The following is a 16,804-nucleotide window of genomic DNA, read 5'->3' on the forward strand; positions in this document are numbered from 1 at the left end:
TTATTCTATTCCTTTGCCATAATGGTGCAGTGGTTAGAATGCAATATTACAGACTAACTCAGTTCACTGCCAGGAATTCAATCCTAACCAGCTCAAGGTTGACTCAGACTTCCGTCCTTCCAAAGCTGGTAAAATGAGGACCCGGATTGTTGGGGGCAAGATGCTGACTCTGTCAACCACTCAGAGAGAGCTGTATAAAAGGGTCTATAAGTCTAAGTGCTGTTAAATGAATGGTTGTTAAGTCAAGAACTACCTGTATAGAAGAGATTTACATATCAGCACTTACAGTTATTACAAGTACACATTATTTTTTATGACTAGGTTTTTTATCATATATATGTATATATGTGATAAGATAAAAAAAATCTAGTCATAAAAATAATGTGTCTTTGTAATAAGTGTAAGTGCTGATCTGTAAACCTCTTTTTGTAATCTCCGCTTGTAATCGGTCTCACATGTAAGCGGCATATGCACAATCAACCTCTTCTCTACTCCCTTTCCCCCCCACCTCCCCTCAATTTAAACCCCACATCCATTGAGCCACTCCACTACCTCTAATGAAGTGAGAGGCCGCTTACCAAAGCTTATACCTTTTAATATAATTTGTATGTTGGAAAAAGTGCCTTCCCCCACTCCCCAAGGTTTTATCAATTCAAGTGCTTGAATTAATTGCAAGAACCGGACTCACCAGCCATGGATTGTGGAAGAAAATGCCAGATGCTGGGAATTTTGGCAACGTTGGCAACAACGACAAAGGAAATGCAGATTAGCCAAGGCCATTTCTTGAAATCCCTTCCCGTTATCCTGACAAATGACAAAAGACAGAGGGAGCCATTACAATGTAAGCGACTGCTCAAAGTTTATATTTACAGTGTGTGTGATTTTTATTTCAAGGGGGGGTCAGTATAGTACAGGTAGTCCTCGACTTATGATTGCAAATGGAGCCCCAATTTTCTGTTGCTAAGTGAGACAGTTGTTAAGTGAGTATTGTCCCATTTTATGCCCTTTCTTGTGTTGAAGGAAAAGTCTTCATCATGGTTCAGTCCAAGCTGGGGATAAACAACATGGCGACTGCTTTAGAAAGAAGGTTGCAGTTTATTGAAGAGGAGAGCCAGACAGGAAGATGGCTCTGGAAGAAAAGAGAGAGAGCACATGTAGGGAGTGGGTTTTTCTACCCTCTGGAGCCTTTTGTTTGTGGAGTTGTTTCCTGTTCCTGTTTGAGGCTTTGTATTTCCGGTGTCATGTATTCTGACTTTGGCATCTGTGAGTTAATCTTATTATGTCCTGTCTTAAGAGTTTGGGTGGGGTATGTAGATTTTAGGTGTCTTTGTCTTCTTAATCTTCTAGCTTCAACTTTCCTGAATGGTTTACATCTGTATTTCTATAGAGCTGGTTTCTGCTTGGGGGAGGGAGACTTGGGGCTATTAAGAAAACTGGGCATGTTTTTCTGCCTCTTTAAGATCCTTTGGGGAAATATATTTTTCTGCCCTTTTAATATTTCCTTCTCTGGGGGGGGGGGTGACCTCCCACACTTGCTACAGCTGTTCAGTGAATCATTGCAATTATTAAGTTGTTAAGTGAATCTGGTTTCCCCATTGACTTCATTTGTCAGGTCGCAAAAGGGGATCACATGACCCCGAAACACTGCAACTGTCATAAATGTGAGTCAGTTGCCAAGCATCTGAATTTTGATCACTGTGCTGTGACGGTTGTTAAGTGTGAAAAACGGTTATAGATCACTTTTTTCAGTGCTGTTGTAATTTGGAACGGACACTAAACGAATGGTTGTTAAGTCGAGGACTGCTTGTAGCAAGAAATAAACAAAGACCCAACTAAAGGAAGAAACGCTCAGAGCAAAATTCCCAAATTGAAATCAAGGGCATAATGTCTCCTTTGCAATTTGCTGTGCATTAAAGAAGGATGAGTCAGAGGAATGAACTGAGTGGCTTTTGACGGCCATAAATCAAAATAGAGCCAATAATTGTGATAGACAGTAAGCCGGACGACTACAACTCCCATCGCTGAAGCAGCTGAGCATAAGAATCCACCTTACGCATAGGGTTAACCATCAGAGAGGCGGAACTTTAAGAAGCCTGCCTGGTATTTCCGGGGGGGACGAAATAGAAGAAGGACCCCCTACGGCAGAAGCCACCCGGAAGTGCGGCGGAAGGAAAGTCCAAAACAATCCGAAGAGGAAACCGGAGAAAGGGGTCATTGGACGTTTTGAAATCCGTGGGACTGCTCGTCGTTTTTTATAAAAAAAAAAAAACGCAAACCGCGGCCGCTCCCAACTGCCGGAGCAAACGTGGGAAGGTGACTGCGGAGGGGAAAAAAAAGAGGGACGGGCAATGACGGGAGACACAGCGGTTACCATAGAAACTCACCAACGGGTGTGTGGACTTCGGCCGCCATTTTGTCCTCCCTGCCGCGAGCCCCGAAGAGAGGGAGGGAGGGAGGGAGGGAAGGAGCAACATCCGGGTACTCTCGAAGGACTCCCGCTCTTGCCTCCCAAGGGGCTGGTCCTACAACTCCCAGAATCCCTTGCTGAAGATGCTGAGGGGCAATTTTGAGATGTGTAATTGTAGCAAATTGGGATGGAGGGGTCGTTTATTATCTTTTTCTGAAGTTCTGATTAGGCCGTAGATAAGATAAGATAACCTTTTTTGTCATTTTTTTACTGTGGGCACAACGGCACACATCACAAATCTCCCAAACAGGTATATCTTTCCCTCATGGTTTGGTGAAAAGTTGAAGTGAGTCAAGTGTTATGCACACAAACGCATACAGTGTGTTAAATAAAAAGCTAGGTCGGTGTTTCTTGACTTTAGCAAATCCCAGAATTCCCCAGACAACATGTTTTAAGACGTGTGAACTACAAGTCCCAGAATTCCCCAACCAGCATGCTTTTAAGAGGTTTGGACTACAAGTCCCAGAATTATCCAGCATGCTTTAAGGGATATGGACTACAAGTCCCAGAATTCCCCAGCCAGCATACTTTAAGATGTGTGGACTACAAGTCCCAGAATTCCTCAGCTAGCATGCTTTCAGATGGGTGGACTTCAACTCCCAGAATTCCCCAGCCAGAAGTCCACAAATCTGAAAGTTACGAAGGTTGAGAAACACTTAAAGCCTGTCAAATTTTTAAAAGTAGGTTGTATTTAGGTGAAACAGACCAGCAATGCCCTGAAACATTGTGGTCTCAGGCCCACGTTACATTCTTAAAAATGATGGAAGGCCCCCAAAGGGTTTATATTTATATATAAATATGAGTTACATTTGTCAGTTTTTACTACACTAGAAGTTAAAAACGGAGACATTTAAAAATGTTCATTTATTTGACTTCACAGAACCCTTGAAACGGTCTCCTAGTCACTTTGAAAACCGCTGCATTAAACCGTGTCAAGTTTTATACATGCCTATATATGCACACACATGTATGCATGCATATAAATTGCGTGTGTGTGTGTGTGTGTGTGTGTGTGAAAGGTAGACCAAGTGCAGTTTTACATACAACCACATTCACACACACATTTTATATATTTAGATGCAGTGGCCATGCAAAATTCACATGTAACTGGCAAAAAAACTAAGCGGTGTCACATTTGTGTACAATGCACACAGAGTGAAATTCTAAACAGTGAGATTTTATAGATGCACGCAAACATACACGTTTTAGATGAAAGATCAAGTTTACACACACGTACGCTATATTCAGATTGTTAGGTTTTTTGTTTTTTTTTTAAAAAAGTTTGTTTATGGAGAGGTATATATTTGTGCGTGTGAATGCAAATTCAAACGGATGTGTGCACACGCTTGGCTCCTTTTCTGATCTGAGTGATTTTCTATACCTCCAGATGGTCCTGAGGTCATGGCTGTAGGTCACACTTTAAAGCAAGGATTGGCAGCCGGGGGGTCTATCAAATGCACAATTGTCCCCCTCCTCCAGAGCCTTTTTGCCAACAGCCAAGGATACTCAAAGCCAGGTCCCTGACCTCTGAATCTAGCCCCAGTGAATGAATCTTTGCTTTATCCAAAAGGGTTTCCCCCCCCAAAAAAAAATTAAATTGAAAGATGCCAGCTCCAAAGGTTGAAAGGCGAGGGAACAGCTGGCTGTGGGATCTCTTGCCAGGCCTGTGGGTCTTGATTTGAGAAAGCATACAGATGCTTTTTTTGAAGGCGCTGGGCAAAAGGGCTCGCAATTGCTCTGCTGTGAAACACGCGGGAAGGATGCCAGCAACCGCGCCGTGAAAATGAGCCAGGGACCCCCAGCCAAACAAAACACACTTTTGTCAAAGGTGCGACAGTGACGTCTCCCTTTCATTGGGAAGAAGAGAGAATGGACCTTTTATTTTATTTTTGAATTTGGGGGGGGTGATGTTCCTACAAAGGGGCCAGTCAGGACAGCTTAGGAAAACCAGCGTCAAAAGGGAAGTATGTTCTTGCCAGATAGAAATGCCAACATTTTCCATGGTATGAAGGAGAGGGAAAAGATAAAAACGGCAGGGGAAATTAATGCTCCAGGCTTACATCAGGGGTTACCAAATTTTTGCAGAATTTTGAACCCCTGGAAATGAGAAATCAGTTTGTTTGTTTGTTTTTTTAAAAAAACAAGTAAAATTATTTTATTGGCATCGGGGTTGGGCAAGAAATAACTATGCTATCAACTTTTAAAGATTCAATTTTAATCTATACAGTATAACACAGGAGTTCTTGAATGTTTTGGTCCTCCAGTGACCCATTGTGGCTTTGCGCAGTCAACGGGAAGAATGGACTTTAAAACCCTGCCAACCTTTTAAGCAGAATTAAATCTTGCTCCTGTTTTATCCAGCTGAGTTTGCAACTGGTTTAAAGAGATAAAACAGGAAGCTTTTTCCCGGACTTCCCCTTTGTTTGTACAAACCCAATTCAGGTTTTTTTTTAAAATTGCAACCCATAAAGGAGATTGTTTAGCTCAGGGTTGAAATGAGGGGTCCTTGGTATTCTCTGAGCTTGGTTATTTTCTTGCAGATGTTTCATCATCCGAACTAGATAACATCATCAGTGCTAGAAGGGACATCTGCAGCACACCCCACTCCCTTCTAGCACTGATGATGTAACCTAGTTGGGTCGTGAAACGTCTGCAAGAAAACAACCAAATTGCAACCCTTCTCCATGTTGCCCCTGATCACGGGTATCTGCCTGTTTGTCTGTCTGACAATCCTTCTTCCATAGCATCTGATTTTGACATTTTCTATGAAAAGTCGCACTCTTAAAGCCGGGCTCTCTTTGTCAGTTGTAGGACCTTGGTGAACGCCCAGCCGCGCCATCCTTTGGAGCTGATCCATTGTGGAATCATCCTGCAAATAGTCGAATAAAGATCTATTAACCGAAGAAACAGATCTTTCATTGCCGTTGCAAGACGGGTATGCCACAACTTGAGATTTTCCTAATGCTTAATAATTCATTATGCGTAGTATCTGGGTTAAGCATGGATAGTAAAGTAAGCCAAAGTCCCCAATCTTATTTTATTGTGTGAACCTGCCCTATGTATTAAAGTCAATGCCAGCCAAAACACCACCACGGTTACCTGGCCTAGCCAGTTCCAAAGCTGCCTGACTCTTAGGACAAGCAAACCAACTTTATCGCAGTATCCTGTTAACAACGGCTTTGACCTAGACACTAATTAGCTTAAACTAATTCGCTTTGACTAATTAGTTCAATTAATTAACTAACTAACTGATCATCCAGAGATCTTAAAGTCTGCTGATTTCAATTCTATTTTTTAAAAAAAAACAAAAATAAGCAGGAGAAACGAGATGATACAGGTTGTTTCACCCTGGTTTGGACTTCAGTCCCCAAGGATCTTTTTTCCTTTCCCTTCCTCCAGTTCATATAAGTCCCCACCCCCAATTCTTCCCACTGAGATTAACATTAATTAGTGCCCATTACAAATCAGATTATACGCATCCCGTGCGCGCGCGTGTGCAAATCTCTCCTGAATGGAGCTATTGCCAGACAGGCATATCAGGTGCTGGCCTGTTTTTATTTTTTGGGCTGAGCATTTTTTTTTTTTTTAAAAAAAGATCTGAATCCTTTTTAAATCTGTGGGGGGAAAATTGTGGGGAAAAAATGCTGAGCTATCCAACGAACGATTCTTCAGCAAAGCTGCAGCGAGGCTGTTGCTTTTCTGCAGAAAATTATTTCCACTGAACTGCAGTGACTGCATTCAGGGTTGCGAAGGGACCCATCTCTGCTCTGTAATTAAAATGAAATCTTATAATCTCATCCATCTCAGCTCAAGGGCTGACGTGGTTTTTTGGGGGGGGATTGATAGCATCTGCAACCGGGTCCAAAAAAGCTCCATATCAGACATGGTGAACGGAGATTGTGGACAGAATTAACAATTAGCATGAAGCCTCATTTTTTAAAAAAAATTCTTTGTGCTCCCTGTCAAATGTTCCTGCTCTTCCCCCCACCCTCCCAAAATAGGCTTTTTCACGGTCCAGATAAGGGTTGCCAGCGTCTTTCCAGCCTCATCCTGTAACTGCAGACACTCTCTTCTTTCTAACTTGTAAAAATAAGATTGTTCTGTTGCAATTAAGCTGCTGGATTTTAAAATCCTTGCTTCTACACAACTGCGACTGTTATAGAAGCCCTGCCTTCTTTTACATCTCTCCACCCCAATCAGAGAGAAGCAAATCAAGATTAAAAATTTTTTTTTTGAACAGTTGGCAGCCCTGATCTAGATCCCCGCTTTTCTTAACCTCCTGCTGTTTTCCTTCTTCACATCAACCCCGTCCACGTGGCCCTCTGGGATGCACGAAGGGCAGCAAAATCTGAAAAATATCGCTCTGGCTTTGTGTCAACCGCCCCACCCCCACTGGCAGGGGAATTTCTAGTGCCAGGGCATCTGAACACCGCTCTCTATCCAGCCGTGACGACCACTGCAAGTTACCCATGGATAGCTTGACAGGTTGGCTGTCCTCATGGGCAAAAGAGGCAGTCTCTGAGTTTGAAACAAGAAGGCTAAATTGTTTGGACAGGAAGGAGCACATTTGTATGCCCAACAGCTGCTAGGCTGATCTAGGGGGGAAAAAAGCATCGATAAAAGTGAATGCAGATAGTCCTTGACTTACAACAATTTGTTTAGTGAGCGTTCAAAATTACAACAGCGTTGAAAAAAGTGACTTATGACCATGTTTTACACTTATGACCATTGCCAACATCTCCACGGTCGCGGGATCAAAATTCAGACATTGGCAACTGACTCCTATTTATGACGGTGGCCGCGTCCCAGGGTCATGGGACCTTCTGACAAACAAAAGTCCACGGGGAAGTCAGATCCACTTAACAACCGAGTTACTCACTTAACAGCTATAATGATTCACTTATAATAATGGGCAGGACAAGAAGCAACGGATGGAAACTAATCAAGGAGAGAAGCAACCTAGAACAAAGGAGAAACTTCCTGACAGTCAGAACAATTAACCAGTGGAACAACCTGCCTCCAGAAGCTGTGAATGCTCCAACACTGGAAGTTTTTAAGAAGAGACTGGACAGCCATTTGTCCGAAATGGTGTAGGGTTTCCTGCCTGAGCAGGGGGTTGGACTAGATGACCCCCAAGGTCCCTTCCAACTTTATTATTATTATTATTATTATTATTATTATTATTATTATTATTATTATTATTATTATTATTATTATTATTATTATTATTATTATTAAAGATTGTAAAGTGGGGCAGAATTCACTGTCTCACTTAGGAACAAAAAATTGGGGCTCAGTTGTGGTCGTAAGTTGAGGATGACCTGCGAAAGAAAGACGGGGGAAAACAACCTGGAATGTACTGCTTTTCCAAATGGGATTTTCATTATTGATCTCTCGGTTCTGAGCGTCCCTTGGGCTTGTCCACAGAGAGGCTGGCAACAGGATGGGGGGGAACTCCGATACTATAAGTCAGGGCTCTTCAAACTTGGCCCTTTGATGACTTGCGGACTTCAACTCCCAGAATTCCTCGTGCCTGGCTGAGGAATTCTGGGAGTTGAAGTCCACAAGTCATCAAAGGGCCAAGTTTGAAGAGCCCTGCTCTAAGTAGTAATTCCATCACCAATCTGTAGTCGCAGGAAGCTGAAGAGTGATGAGCTGAAGTGGCTGGCTGGGGAATTCTGGGAGTTAAAGTCCACAGGTCTTAAAGTTGCTAAGGTTGAAAAATATTGCTGTGTAGATGCATACTGGGGACCCCCCCCCAAACCAGAGGGAATGCTGGATGTTTCCCCTTTCTCTTTTTCAGGTGACTAAAGGATGGACCCAGATATCTCCTTATTGTTCCAGTGCCCGGCTTCCGGGGGTATCCCCGAGTCTGACGTCCGAGTAGAACTTTCCCCCCTCTACGACCGGAACTCGCTGCCTGCAGATCAGGCCCGAATCGACAGGGTTTGGGCGGCACGTTGCCAGCGGGACCCGTGGCTTTTCAACGGGGCCAAATTTTGCCTCCACTCCGTCAAGCTGGATGGGACCCTTTTGACTTTCCACCTGGGGCTTACCAGCTATAAGGACTTCATGGGCACCAACTTGGCAAAGACTGCCAGGCAGCTCCGGGAGCAGGGAGACCAGGACTTTGGGAACAGCCAAGCCTATCTCGCCGAACCCCTGGGTGTGGGTGCCGTGTTGCAGACAGCAGACGACAACTTTGTCTTCTTGCGGCGCAGCCTGTGTGTGGGGGAAGCCCCGGGAAAGATCGACGTTCCTGGGGGACACCCGGAGCCTCAGGTGGGCGTCTGCATCCGGTTTGAGGCATTCTGGAATGAAGGATTATATTTAAGGAATTCCTTAAAGAATTAAGGAATCCGCTAATCTTAGAAGCAGGCAGTCCTCAATTTACAATCCCCGGAGCCTAGAATTTCAGTCATCAATGCTAGCAGTTGTAAGTTGAGGCCCGAATAACCCGATTCAATTTTACAACCATTTTTATGATGTTTGTAAGGTGAGTCATCTTGGTGACTGAACGAATCATGAAACAAATCCAGCACACCCAACAGACTTTTTTTTTTTGCTATTTTCTGCCAGAAAACAGCCCAAAAAAGTCATAAATTATGACCACATGACCGCTGGATGCCATAATCAGTGTTAAAGCGGGTTAAATGTGATCACATGACTGCAGGGTGTGTATGTGCTTGCGCAGGAATCATAACTTTGACGCCGGGGGATAAATCACCTTTTTAAAAGTCCATTCCAGCCTAGAATGGTTGTTAAGCAACTGTCGTAAGTCGAGGACTGCCTGTATTAGATCTCCTTACCCCCATTAAGCTACACAGGGGGCATCATTCTTTTGGAAAACAGCAGCAACAAACAGAAGCTCTGCCTGACCTTCTCTCCAGTTGATTTCTCCAATGTATTTATGTTCTTTTTTTTAAATATAAATTTTATTAGTTTTAATAGGGTTGGGGATAAAATGGGGTCGGGGTTAGGATTGGGGTTTGGGTTAGGGTTGGGGTTGGGGTTGGAGTTTTCTCAGGTAACATTTTCAATATTTAGCAAACAGCATATTATCTGGGCACATGTATTTAAGTAAGAATAATAGATGTAGTTAATTATCGTAAAGAGTATTAATTAATCACTCAGTCGCCTTCTTCTTACTAATATATATTCAGAATTACATGTCACCTTCCTTTCTCTCTGACTCGTTTTTCTAGCCGTTGACAAAAGTTATCCCACGTTCTAAAGTGAATACATAAATGTATTTATGTTGCTGATGGATGCTGGGGGCAGCCCTTACTCCTGAGTAGGCGTATTTGCTGCTACTGCCCTCTCTTTGCAGGCTGCGTTAGGAAAGGACGCTCCGGAGAGATCCTTGATCCGCCATCAGGACCTCCCGGGAGATCTGGTGGTCAGAGAACTCTTCTCTTCCGTGCTTCGCGAGGTCCAGGATGAGGTGAGAGGCTGGAGGACCAGAAGGAGGCCTGGGGTTGGGCCGCTCTCCTTCCGCTGCTTCCCGACTCACCTTTTTTTTTTTTTACCTGCTCCCAGGTGAACCTTCAGCCAGCCACCCTCAGCAGCCCTCTTTTGCTCGGCATCGTTCGGAACGAAACCACCGCAGGCCGGGGCAGCGCCGAATTCTACGTCAGGTAACGCTTTAGGGGGGAGGGATACAGGCCGTCCTCGATTTAACGACCAACAATTGGGCCCCAGATTTCTGTGGCTAGGTGAGACATCCGCTCATTGATTGTTGACCCCCATCTTACGACCTTGCTTTGCTGCATTTCTTAAGCGAATCGCTGCAGTTGTTAAATTAGTCACACGGTTGTTACTTCCTTTTGCCTTCCCTCCAGGTGCAACCTGACCTCGGAGCAGGTGAAGCAGCGTTACGCTCTGGGGGGCCCGGAAGCTCAAGAATCCGTCAGCATCCTCTTCGCCAGCCGAGAGGTAGGTCTGTGAACCCCTGGTCCAGGGACGGGCAGAGATGGAGAAAGAGAAAGGAGCCCGGGAGCCAGGCTGGAGAAAATATGCCCCAGTTTCTAGAATTCAGCTCAGGAAAACGAGGAGGAAGAGAGGTAGACCCCCGACAGCCATTCGTTCAGTGACCGTTTGAAGTTACGGTGGCACCGAACCAAGTTTTCACGCTTAGGTTGCAGCATCCTCCCTCCCCCCCCCCCGGTCACAGGATCAAAATTCAGACGCTTGGCAACTGGCCGGTATTGATGACGGTTGCAGTGTCCAGGGGTCATGTGATCCCCTTTTGCGACCTTCTGACAAGCAGAGTCAGCTGGCTTTCATGCCTAAGGCGGGACTAGAACTCACCGTCTCCTGGTGATTGGCCCAAAATTGCCCAGCTGGCAACTCATTTTGGCATCTCCCTTATTCTCTCCCCCCCTCTCTCCCTCCCTCCCTCCTTCCCTCCCTCCCTCTTTCTTTTTTTCTTTTTTTCTTTTTTTCTTTCTTTCTTTCTTTTTTCTTTCTCTTCCCCCTTTCTCTTTCTCATTCTCCCTTTCCTATCCTTTTTTCTCTCTTTCTCTTCCCCTTCTTTCTCTCTCTCCCTTTCCCATCCTTTCTCTCTCTTTTTTTCTTTTCCCCCTTTCTCTTTCTCCCTTTCTCACCACTTCTCTCTCTCCTTCTCCCTTTCCCACTCTCTCTCACTCTTTCTCTCTGTCTCCCTCTTTCTCTCTTCCTTTCTCTCTCTTTCTCTTCCCTTTCTCTTCCTCTTTCTCTCTCTTTCTCCCTTTCCCACCATTTCTCTCTCTCTTTCACTCACTGTCTTTCTCTCTGTCTCCCTTTCCCTCTCTTCCTTTCTCTCTTCCCTCTCCCCCCCCCCCTCTTTCTCTTTCTCTTTTTCTCTCTCTCTGCAGGATGTCCTGTCGATGGAGCAGAAGGGCGAGTGGTGGAATCAACTCTGCCCCTCAGCCAAAGGGGCAGTGAAACTTTACACAGAGGTCCTGGGAGCGTGTCAGTAAAAGTCCACCGATAAACTCTCACCAAGAACTGTTCAGAATATCTTTACCGAAACATCAACCGGCCACAAATTCATCGGTTCCTACTTTTCAGCGAAGGAAGGCAGTTAGGCCAAGAAAACAGATTGGTAAGGTCTTCCAGCTCCTAGAACTGTGTCTGTTGGGCTCCATTTTTCAATAAAGAGCGTTTTTTATAGACTAAAATAAATAAATAAAGAATTCTCATCTCAGGTATAATTCCAGATGCTAGGATAGTTTGGGTAGGCTTCTGAGCCTGCGTTTCCTGTCCTCCTCTCTACTCATCCCGCCGCTTTCTATTCCTACATCCCACCCTTGGGAAATGTCTTAAGCTGGAATCTACATCGTTGGCTGGGTTGTTTTTATCCCAAAATTAAATTGCTGTTTGTGGACACACAGCCCTGAAGTTTGCACGGTGTTTGATGGGCTTATAAGCTTTGCACCGTGAACTTTGGAGGTGAAAGGATGAAAAATGTGCCCTGTGTTTTTGTAAGAAGCGAAAACCCCGAAGCAAAACAGATTTCTGAGTCCAATAATGTCTTCAGTATTTATAGGGAATGAGCAGTTACTTTAATGTGTTTGTTTTCAGTTTAATGTGTTAGGGGAGCGGCTGTTGTGGTTCGTAAATCGTGATTTGGGACTCACCCTGTGGTCTGAACACAGCTGATTGCATTCTCAGTTTTTTTGTTTCGCTTTTTAAACTGTGTTGGGTTTGGGCTGCAACTGATGGAATAAACCACGCTTGCCTGAGCTTACAAAACTTCCAGCCCCGATGGACGAGCGACAATGTCTGGATGGACAAAACAGTGTCTTAGGAAAACGCCTGGCGGCTGTCGCGCGTGCGAATTACAAAAATGCACGATTAAGAAGATGGCACAAAATGCTCCCGCTGCCCGTTGGCGGATTTAAGGAGCTCTAAATATTCAGACTGACCTATAAGAACCAGGGAACCGAGAAGCTGAAGTTGGGCCAGGAGAACCACAGAATTTCAAGAGGATTTAGCAGATCCCCTCGCCTGATTATCTGGATTTTTGGCAGCTTGGAGGCAATTAATGAACGACAATCTGGGTACCCTCCCTATCCATCAACATCTTATCCCGGGCCTGAGCGGCTTAGTGGCTGAGCTCAACTGTTGTTCAGCTGACGTATTTGTTTCGTGATTTCTGCTTTACTAGGCTAGAGAGGCAGGAAAAATTCTTACTCTGTGCTGATACCATGCTTAACTGGGTCAGTGGGAAACCGGGATATCGGGGGTCTGGGGACACCAAACTGGGTTTGATTTACTCTTATAATAGCAACAGCGCTTAGACTTATATATCACTTCGCAGAGCTTTACAGCCCTCTCTAAGCAGTTTATAGAGTCAGCCTGTTGCCCCCAACAATCTGGGTCCTCATTTTAGGAAGGAAGGAAGGAAGGGCAACAGCTCTTAGACTTATATACTGCTTTACAGTGCTTTACAGCCCTCTCTAAGCGGTTTACAGAGTCAGCCTACTGCCCCCTCCCCAACAATCTGGGTCCTCATTTTACTGACCACAGAAGGATGGAAGGCTGAGTCAACCTTGAGCCGGTCAGGATCGAACTCCTGGCTGTGGGCAGAGTTATCCTGCAATACTGCATTCTAACTGCCTTGGCAGTTTCAAGATGGGTGGACTTCAACTCCCAGAATTCCCCAGGCAGCCAATACAGGCAGTCCTCGACTTACAACCATTCACCCATCTTACAGCAGGCTGGCTGGGGGATTCTGGGGGTTGAAATCCGTTCATCTTAAAGCAGGCTGGCTGGGGAAAGCTGGGAGTCGAAGTCCACCCGTCTTAAAGCAAGCTGGCTGGGGCATTCTGAGAGTTGAAGCCCACCCCTCTTAAAGCAGGCTGGCTGGGGAATTCTGGGAGTTGAAGCCCACCCCTCTTAAAGCAGGCTGGCTGGGGAATTCTGGGAGTTGAAGCCCACCCCTCTTAAAGCAGGCTGGCTGGGGAATTCTGGGAGCTGAAGCCCACCCCTCTTAAAGCAGGCTGGCTGGGGAATTCTGAGAGTTGAAGCCCACCCCTCTTAAAGCAAGCTGGCTGAGGAATTCTGGGAGTTGAAGCCCACCCCTCTTAAAGCAAGCTGGCTGGGGCATTCTGGGAGTTGAAGTTACCCCTGGTGACTAGGGAATTCTGGGAACTGAAGTCCACCCATCTGAAAGCTGCCAAGGCTGAGAAAACTGTGTGCTACATGACCCACTGGGGAAAAATATATATATATATATTTGACTGGGTTAGTGGCTGAGGCTGATGTGTTTTGCTTCTTTGGGGAACGGCACCTTTTATTCCACACAGCATTGTTGACCGGCGTGACTCCCACAGGTCCTGTGTGTGCTTCGCAGCACCTTCAGCGTGGAATGGCAAATAGGTGAGGGGGTCTCCTTAAGATTGCTTAGGGCAGCCTGCAAACCACACCGGCCTCCGAAAGGACCGGGACAAACAAACCCACTGAAAAATGGCCACCTCAAATCTACATATCCTACTTCGGTCTCTCTCTCTCTCTCTCTGAACGTCCTTCTGCTGAGCAATTCTTTTAAAATGCATCCTTCGCGTCGCTTGGGCGCTGTGTCACAGCCTGCCCTAAATACCGGCAAACTGTCTGGGCTTGCAAAGTCTTCCCCCGTTTAAAATCCAGGCACCGAAGACAGAATGCAAAAAAGCCGAAATCCCAGGAGGAGGAGAAGGGAAAAAAAACAAACTTGCTTTGCCAGGCGGAAAACTATCCCAGCTAGCCAGACGGAATAAAAGCAGACATTGGAAGAAGCAAAAAAAAAAAAAAAAGACAGAAAATGGCAGTTTTCGTCCATTGCTCCCATTTCAACCGCCGGCTTGTGTGTGTGTGTGTGTGTGTGTGTGTTGTACCTTGGGGATGCGATGGTCTGAGAGTTTTGGTGGGTTTTTGTTGTTGTTTTGTTTTTCAATCCCTTTTGTATTCAGCTGTTGTCCTTGAAATGACTTTCCAGACAGGAGACAACAGCTTAGCCATAGCAAGAAGGAGCAAAGAAAGGCAAGACTGACACCCAGTGGTAATCTGGGCACAAGATTGCGTTAAAAAAAAACCCAGTATCTTAAAATACAGGCAGTCCTCGACTTACAACAGTTCGTTTAGTGACCATTCGGAGTTACAACGGCCCTGAAAAAAAGGGGCTTAGGGCCCTTTTTCACACCAACGCTGCAGCGTCCCCACATAGCCACGTGATCAGACTTCAGACTCTTAGCCACTGACTCGTCTTTACGACGGTCGCAGCGTCCCCGGTGTGTGTGTGTGTGTGTGTCACGTGATCCCCTTTTGCGACCTTCTGACAAGCAAAGTCCATGGGGGGGAATCCGGATTCGCTTAACGACCGTGCGACTAACTGAACTGCAATGATTTACTGGAAGGTCGTATAATGGGGCAAAACTCACTCAATAACTGTGTGGCTTAGCAACGGAAATGTTGGGCTCAGTTGTGGTCGTATGTTGAGGACCACTTGTGTTGGTTTGGAGAGCCAGTTTAGAACATAGAGCCACAGGGTGGGAAGGGACCTTGGAGGTCTTCTAGTCCAACCCCCTGCTCAAGCGGGAGACCCTCTACCATTCCAGACAAATGACGGTCCAGTTTCTTCTTAAAAGCCTCCAGTGATGAGGAAGGAAGGAAGGAAGGAAGGAAGGAAGGAAGGAAGGAAGGAAGGAAGGAAGGATAACAGAGTTGGATCTTGGAGGTCATCTAGCCCAACCCCCTGCTCAAGCAGGAGACCCGCTACCATTCCAGACAAATGGCTGTCCAGTCTCTTCCTAAAAGCCTCCAGTGATGGAGAAGGAAGGAAGGAAGGAAGGAAGGAAGGATAACAGTTGGAAGGGACCCTGGAGGTCATCTAGTCCAACCCCCTGCTCAAGCGGGAGACCCTCTACCATTCCAGACAAATGGCTGTCCAGTCTCTTCTGGAAGACCTCCAGCGTTTACAGGCAGTCCTCGGACTTACAACCACAATTGGGACCAGGATTTCCACAAGACCCTTGTTAAGTGAGTTGTGCCTGGTCTTATGTCCTTTTCCACTGCCGTTGTTAAGTGAACTGCACGACTGTGAAGCGAACCCAGCTTCTCCCGTTGACTTCGTTGGTCGGAAGCCAACTGGGAAGGTCAGAAACGGAAGTCACATGGCCCCCGGCATGCCCCACCTGTCGTACTACCTGCGCCAAGGGCCCAAAGTTGGATCACACGATCCCGTGAGCCCGCTGCCCTCGTCGTAAGGGCGAGAACCTGCTGCAGCTCACCTTTTTCCCAGTGCCACGTCAACTTCCAACGGCCGCTAAACGAACGGTCGTAAGCCGAGGACTACCTGTGTTTCTGAAGACTCAGAATCAAGCGCCCTTTCCGGAGGCTTCTGATCAGAACGCCCCTCCCTCGGAACAGCAAGGACAGTAAGCCAACATAGCCGGCCACAGGTTTAATCAGAAGAAAGCAAGCGGCGATGATGGAGACAATGAAACTACAACTCCCAGAAGCCCATGCGGCTCTGGCAGGTCAGCTGACTTCAAGAAGGGCTAGCTTTTTTTTTTTTTCTTTCTTTCTTTTTGCCCTCCACTTGCGGTGCTTTGGAGACTTTTCAGGCTGTGTGCACCAAAAGAGGACCCCCCTCCCCTCCCTCTCTCAGCCAGCCAGACCAGGATGAAGCCGCCAATTACACGGTCTAGAAATTAACCCACTGATCCTCGGGCAGGAGGAGAAAAATAATAAGAATAGTAACTGCAGTGTCTACCAAGGGGGGGGGGGGATTATTGCAGTCGTAAATGTCCGCAGCAGGATCAAGCCGTGGCGAGGGAGCTTTGCAAAGCCCTGCAAGAAGAGAGCGAAAGCAGAAAAGCCGGAGGAGACCCAGGGATCAGGTCAGAGACCCTCGGCCCAGTTTTCCTTCCTGCCTCCTGTAAGGAATAACCTCCACGAAAGGTTTCACAAAGTACTGCGCTCCCAAGTGTGTGTCTCTTCCAGGACGGGCAGTCCTCGAACCTTAACTGGGACTGGGACTCGTCTCTCGGGGTGGATGAGTTTCCGCATGCAGGTTTTAAGCCGATCGCTGCAGTCGTTAAGCGAATCACGGGGTCAATCATCAAACCTGGCTCCCCCCCCTCTCCCCCTCATTGACTTTGCTGATGCGACCCTGGGACGTTGCAACCGTCATAAACACAGGCCGGTATTTTGTGTCTCGTGTGACCGTGGGGATGCCCCCGACGGTTGTAAGTGTGAGGACCAGTCGTTAGGCCACTTCTTCCTGTGCCGTTGTAGTTTTGAGTAGTCACTAAGGGAGTGGTTGTAAACCAAGGACTATTGCAAAAAGCGAGTTGCAGTTCAGTCCTCCTCCTC

General features: G+C 46.3%; 2 protein-coding genes across 2 annotated transcripts in view; both read left to right on the plus strand.

Moving 5' to 3' along the window:
• Positions 1-5,387: 5,387 nt before the first annotated feature.
• NUDT22 (nudix hydrolase 22) lies at positions 5,388-11,622 on the plus strand. The gene is made up of 6 exons (XM_015828423.1): positions 5,388-5,402; positions 8,271-8,749; positions 9,798-9,911; positions 10,007-10,104; positions 10,309-10,402; positions 11,323-11,622. Exons 2-6 carry the CDS (start codon positions 8,282-8,284, stop codon positions 11,425-11,427), a joined length of 879 nt encoding a protein of 292 aa, XP_015683909.1. The 5' UTR covers positions 5,388-5,402; positions 8,271-8,281; the 3' UTR covers positions 11,428-11,622.
• A 4,536-nt stretch (positions 11,623-16,158) lies between these two features.
• LOC107299060 (tRNA 2'-phosphotransferase 1-like) overlaps positions 16,159-16,804 on the plus strand; it is a gene marked incomplete at its 3' end in the record, with an annotated part of 9,582 nt that continues 8,936 nt past the window's right edge. The window contains exon 1 of the mRNA XM_015828427.1: positions 16,159-16,329. Coding sequence (XP_015683913.1) covers positions 16,234-16,329 — 96 coding nt within the window. The remainder of the gene's footprint in view (positions 16,330-16,804) is intronic.

Source organism: Protobothrops mucrosquamatus, unplaced genomic scaffold, assembly GCF_001527695.2.
Source record: "Protobothrops mucrosquamatus isolate PMUCROS unplaced genomic scaffold, P.Mucros_1.0 scaffold4488, whole genome shotgun sequence".
NCBI lineage: Eukaryota > Metazoa > Chordata > Lepidosauria > Squamata > Viperidae > Protobothrops > Protobothrops mucrosquamatus.